The sequence below is a fragment of the Micropterus dolomieu genome, linkage group LG15 (assembly GCF_021292245.1).
Source record: "Micropterus dolomieu isolate WLL.071019.BEF.003 ecotype Adirondacks linkage group LG15, ASM2129224v1, whole genome shotgun sequence".
Lineage (NCBI taxonomy): Eukaryota > Metazoa > Chordata > Actinopteri > Centrarchiformes > Centrarchidae > Micropterus > Micropterus dolomieu.
This window is the reverse complement of record NC_060164.1, coordinates 12519976-12526431: the sequence shown is the minus strand read 5'-3', so window position 1 is coordinate 12526431 and position 6456 is coordinate 12519976. Positions and strand designations below refer to the sequence as shown.

The window sequence follows — 6456 nt, the reverse complement described above, 5'->3', positions numbered from 1 at the left end:
CACACACACACACACACACACACACACACACACACACACACACACACACACACACACACACACACACACACACACACACACACACACCTCCCACCATAATGTCCCACAATAGCCAAGGTAGGTTGATGTCAACATACTGTGGGGGCTCGACCTATAGCCTCAATGGGAGGAGTTCTATTTGACCACTATTTAGAAAAATGTAGTGCCACTATTTAGAAAAATGTAGTGCTCAGTGGTGCAAAGAGCATGTTATATAAAAATTAAATACAAATGATTTACAATACTAAAAATGAAAGTAAAAATTACCTTGATGTATGGTTGAACGTAATCTTATAGACAATCTAAATGGAAATCTGCAGAATTTAAAAGAAATTTAAGAGAAAATACAAATTAAAGTGGACAGAGGACACTTACAATACTTGTGCACCACTTAATTTCCAGCACATTTAAAGCTAGGACAGGCAATGTTGGAGAAACTAGCAAGAGACAGCTAGATTTGGAAAGTATCCAACAGGAAAACACATTTTTTAATGCACAGTAAGGCAGGTAGACAGGCAGGCATAGACCCTTCAATCTTTTCGGCTGAATGAATGCTTATTATAGTCCTGAAACAGCCACAGATCTAAGATTATTTTAATTTTTTCGTCAAGAGCATTAGATTTATTGATTGCTGCCGGGATGTAAAGAGTGTTTCAACAAATATAATAAAAAATTCTTCTGAAATAAATTGCCTACCCCAGCTTTAATAATGTGTTTGCTAAAATGCAGAGTCCTGCAGCAGCTCTCTGTGCAGAGGAAATACAAAAGTTTAAGGAGACATGGAAAAGGTGAATTCCTTAGTTTCAAGAAATGTAAGAGTGACCCACCTCAGCTCATATTAGCTGATGTGTTGGTTTATGAAACATGAAAGGTGCATGTGCTCAGAGTCATGCATAAAACTCATGGATCTCTTTGGGTATAAATTCTTGGAAAAGAGAGCAGGATTTAGGGCTCCTCCTTTCATCACATTAGGAAAAAAATCGTTATGCATTAGCCTACTTCCGACTTAAAGATGAGAAATCTCTCTTTCATGAGCCCAATATGTCCATGTAGGCTATGTATTCTTCATGAATAACAATGTCTATTTGTGTCACACATTCATGTTCACTTATTTCATATAAATTTTTATATTATTCCTAACAACATTTCTGCCATTGGTTCGGCCCATTATAATAGTGTCATCAAGGGGCGCGCGCTGCCCGGTGTGTGTAGACGGTTGCACGTGAATCGCCGTGATGGCCAGCAGCTTTGATGTGGTGAAGAAAGTCATGCGGTTCAAACTTCAGCTCACAGACACAGCAGAGTCTGCTACGGTAGATGCAAATGCTTATTTGTTTCATACAAGTGTAGCGCAGTAAACAGAGTAGAGCTGAAGGGCAAAGCTGCCGCACCATTTGCATCAGACGTTCCCGTTTTTAAAAAAAGATGTTTGTCTTCTAGATATGATGATAGGATACAGCTCATTATTGCACCTGAAACATTAACTTTTTCATTCATGGCTTTGTTCCGTCGTACTAATTTGCCGTAGTTTTATTTAGAAACAAATAAAACGCCACTTTGACCGACCGCAATATCCATTCATTTAGTGTTTGGTCTAAATATGAACCTACCAGCACCTGCTGTCACGGTGGACACTGTAAAAACATGAACTTAACTATGATACAGACTCGTCTCTGTCAAAAGCTTTCTAGATTTCGTTCTGCTCGTCTTGCATCCATGACAATGTGCGGAGAGAGGCTGATGATTGAGAGCTGTTTCAGTCTATGACGTGCGCTGCTGCCACACCGCATTTGAAGCACTTTACTGCGGGGGGTCAGGTTGTTTAAATGGGAGGCGCCTCGCTGCTAAAATTGGCAACTCCTGCAGTTGTTCAACTTATGGCGGCTGTCCATCACCGGTGACGGCTGGTGCGGTCTGCAGGCTTGTTCGAGTCCGTTTAACGTGCAGATGGACTTAAAGATTAGCCAATGTTGAAGTCAGATTAAATTTAAATGGCCTATATTGAAATTAAATTTAAAATGTCAAGTGCAGTCCTCAAAAAACCCTGATTCAGTTATATAGTGAGACTTTTTGAGCCCAGCAGTAGCATTATCCATTTATAGTTCGCAGTAAAAGGAGTAGCCTAAGTGGGTGTGTGACGCTCCCATACATAGCTTCTGCTCTGAATGCACAATCAGCAACTGTGGTGATCCAAAACCAGGACTGCCATATTTGGCATGTCAGGGGTTCAGTTTACTTCAACTTTTTAGATGCTTGTTATATATATTTTTTAAAATTATTTCATTAGATTTATTTAATCAAAGCGATGTACAAGAAGTTAATTTCAACCATGTGGATACAATCCATAAAAAACTGCAAGAGTCATCATGCAAGTAGGCTACATCAACTTCATCAAGAACTGCTTCAAGTGCTGCATTTAGAAACAATAAGAGGTAGAGAGAGATTGTTTAATCTGCAGTCCGAACAGATGAGTTTTTAGTCTGCGATGGAAGATGTGTATTTTCTTTTTCAACAGTCAAGCACAGTAATATACCTTTTTTAAATGGTGGTTGTGAAATGTTCAATAGCATGGTCACATAACTAGAGGGATTAATGTGTTTCTTACTTTCTTTTCAGGTTCTAAAAATCTTGCAGAAACTCAAGGATCTGGATATCACATTAGACATTCTTGCTGTGAGTCTCTGTTGCAAAGACTGTATTTTGTTTTCATATAATTGCATAATGAATTTTGGATAATTTAAAGTTTCTCTGACTGCACTGACTCACGTCTGCATATAAATTAGGAAACTGGAATTGGCAAAACTGTCAACTCCTTGCGCAGACATGAACAGGCTGGAGAATTTGCCAGGTCACTAGTTAGGTGTTGGAAAAGACTGGTCCCAAAGGACTCCACAAGGTAAAGTGTATTCAACTTTTAAGTTTAATTTGAATGTGTATGTGTTTGACATCCTAGTATTTTAAATTTTAATTTAAATTTTTTTCCTTGATGCAGCCACACAGAACATGGGGATGTTGCAGAGAGATTGTCTGTTAGAAATGAACTGGATGACCGAAACTGTCCAACTAATGGAAGTTTGATGATGGAGGATTTAAACAATAATTGCTTAATGTCTAATGGCAAGAGTCAGAATTCTTCAGATGAGTCTCTCTTCAAAACGGAGAATAGGAAAGCTGATTCAGAGAAACAATGTGAAGAGCAGACAAGGCATGAAGACCAGAATGAAAATGAAGAGAAAAGTAAAGAACAAGAAAACCAGACTATCTCTAAGAGAGATGACACTTATCAGGAATCCAGGTCTGATTCCAGGAAAAAATTCAAAAGCAACTCTGAGAGTGGAAGATTTGGGTCAGAAAAACAGTCAAATAAGATATCGAAGACATCACAAGAATCGTCAAAGGAAAGTAAAGTATCTTCTTCATTCGAGTCTGGAGAAAAATACTCAAATACTTCCACCCTGGCCAGTGTCAAAGATGACAGACCTTCAGAAATACTGAGGAGCTCGGAGGCCCAAAACAAAAAAAGGAAAAAAACAGGCAAAGAGAAACACACCACTCTGAAGTACAAACTAGACTCTGGAAATAAGGAACATTCAAAAAACAAAAAGGCTAAAATAAAGCATAAGGAAAGCAATGGTGACCCTGCAGAGCCCTCCATGTCTTTTGAGTCCTGCTTGAACTATGACGTAAATGCTTTGAAGAGAAAAGATAGATCTGGCGTGAAGAAACCTCCCAAAAAAATCAAGACCGCTTCGAAAGAGGAAGCAACAAAAGGTCCTGGCATGACAGCTTTCAAGTCACATGTGATGTCTCTAAATGTTACATCTCCAAAACAGGTATATTTGACAATGATCTCAAAGGTTTAGGTCATTACTGATTGATATTGACTACTAATCCCTCATATCTTCGAAGATGAAGAAGTCTGTAATGGACTTGATGGACATTCCTTTACCCGCTCTTCTGCCGGAGTATGAAAAGCCATCCTGTGTTGAGTACTTTGAGAGGAAAGGTACTGTAAACAACTATAACAAATCCAGCTGCATTTTCACATTTCATTCTTAACGCTCCTTTTTTCCCCTTAAAGTTGAGAAGGAGTCAGATTTCTGTGACGTCACTGAGGAGTCTGCAGTCTTTACTGGTCAACGACTTAACAAGAAGATGCAAGTGTACTCTGGCGCCAAGACCGTCTTTCTCCCGACCATGATGAGCTTGCACCAACAGTGTATCCGCACGCTCCAGAATAATATTAACTGTGAGTAAAGCTTAATGAGCCTTTTGCACAGGGCTCTGATCAGTCTGTCAATTTGTTGGATTTATATTTAGGTGCTGGGATCTCTTCTCAGTGCTTTATGAAACTGGCGGAGTCCCGTTTGAAATCCTCGAGCCAGTGTTGGAGAGGTGTACACCAGAGCAGCTACTACGCATTGAAGAATGCAACCCAGTAAGAATGTGAATATGAATAAATTTAGTGCAGACACACACTTAGTGGCCACTTTATTAGGTGCACCTGCCTAGCATTGCATCGGACCCCCATTTGTCCCTAGAGCAGCTGAAATTCATAGATTCAACTAAGTGTTAAAATAATTTCTCTGTGACTTGATCCTTCTATGTTCACAATTCTTCATTTACAAAAGGCCGGACATGAAGGATCAACAGCAAGAACATTTACACACTGGCATGCAAATGATGCTTAATACTGGAGGCTAACATTGTAAATCACGTAGATTCCCATGAAACGCATACAAGACACATACACTCTCACAAGTACATACATTTTATGTAGCTACATATAACATCATTGTATTATGTCAGTCATCATATGCCCAGTGTGGCTCAATGTGAAGCCAAGTACTGAAAGCCATTATGGTGCTATGCTGTATCTCATCCAAGTAAGTTTCAACAAGTTGAAGGCCTGTGAGCTTTTGAACGGCCAATTGCTACTTCTCTGACCTTATTCACTCAGCTGTGAAGTGTGAAAATCCAGGGAGTGCAGCTTTGAACCATCACATCTGGCACCAACAGTCCAACAACATCACAATTCTTGGGTATAGTCATGTTTAGGTGAGCAGTAACTTCCTCCTCCGGACCCCACTGTCATGCTTTTATGCTGAGATGTGCGAGATTTGAAGGAGCTTTGAGGGCTGTTAATTGTGGTGTTGCAGGTTTTTCCTAATGTGGGCACTGAGTGTATGTCATTTTATTCTTTAGGTTCAGTAAACCTAAACTTTATAGACCTTTGTTGGAGATTAGAAAAGTTATGATAAGAAGAAAAACTGGTTTGAGCGTAGGTTTTGTGTTGTGAGGCCTGTTTTTTGTTTCCACAGATATATGTTGGTGTTACAGACCACTTATGGGGGAAACATTGTCAGAAGGACTTTAAAAACTCCAAACTTCAGGAGTATGAATCATGGAAAGAAATGTACATCAGGCTGTCTGAGGAGAGGGAAAGGAAACTCCAAAGACTGACAAAAAGCATTGTCTCTGCACATTCGAGCAAACCCAAAGGTGTGTACTAAATACTGAACTTGAATATATTTTAGACGTTGTATGCTGTAGAAAAATATTGTTTACTCCTTATGTTCTGTACACTGTGTCATTTCTTTTCAGGTCGGCAGGTGAAGATGGCATTTATTCACACTGTTGCCAAGCCACCGAGAGATGTGCGAATTCAGCAGGAAATTTATGGAACAGCTGTTCAGCAGCCTCATCAACTCAGGTGCAGGTGGGTTTCAGCGTCCTAAATATAGAGAAATCTCTACATAGGTTTTGTGATGTGTGTGTAGTAGTAGTAGTAGTAGTAGTAGTAGTAGTAGTAGTAGTAGTAATAATAATAATAATCCTTATTTGTAGAGCACTTTTCAAAAACAAGTTACAAAGTGCTTTAACAAGTGTACAGAATAATACAAAAAAAAAACAAGATAAGAGCATGAAAAATTAATATAAAATTAGTACAATAAAAGGGATAAAATAAAGTCAAATAAGATCGGGAAAGGCTCTCCTATAAAAGTATGTTTTAAGAAGGGACTTAAAAGAGTTCACTGACCTGATTTCCTCAGGCAGGCTGTTCCAGAGCCTCGGGTCCCTGACAGCAAACGCTCTGTCCCCTTTAGTTTTCAGTCGAGACTCTGGAACAGATAGCAGACCTCTGCCCGAGGATCTCAAGGTACGTGCTGGTGTGTATGGGACTAAAAGGTCAGAAATATAACAAGGCGAGAGGCCATGAAGAGCTTTAAAAGTGATCAATAGAATTTTAAAGTCAATTCTAAAACATACTGGGAGCCAGTGTAATGAAGCTAAAATAGGAGTTGTATGTATGTATGTATGTATGTATGTTTTTTTTTTTTTTTCATTTCTGATGGATGTTTTCATAATGATAAAGTTTACAAACAAGTCAGCTGAGGCATTGTTGTGCATCTGTCT

At 39.1% G+C, this 6456-nt stretch overlaps 1 protein-coding gene across 1 annotated transcript in view; it reads left to right on the top strand.

Moving 5' to 3' along the window:
* Positions 1 to 1226: 1226 nt before the first annotated feature.
* Positions 1227 to 6456, top strand: part of eloal (elongin A, like) — a 7430-nt gene continuing 2200 nt past the window's right edge. Inside the window, exons 1-9 of the mRNA XM_046070322.1 lie at positions 1227 to 1352; positions 2656 to 2712; positions 2823 to 2935; positions 3032 to 3872; positions 3949 to 4045; positions 4121 to 4288; positions 4380 to 4477; positions 5361 to 5541; positions 5644 to 5758. Of these exons, the coding sequence (XP_045926278.1) occupies positions 1275 to 1352; positions 2656 to 2712; positions 2823 to 2935; positions 3032 to 3872; positions 3949 to 4045; positions 4121 to 4288; positions 4380 to 4477; positions 5361 to 5541; positions 5644 to 5758 (1748 nt within the window). The 5' untranslated portion in view covers positions 1227 to 1274. The remainder of the gene's footprint in view (positions 1353 to 2655; positions 2713 to 2822; positions 2936 to 3031; positions 3873 to 3948; positions 4046 to 4120; positions 4289 to 4379; positions 4478 to 5360; positions 5542 to 5643; positions 5759 to 6456) is intronic.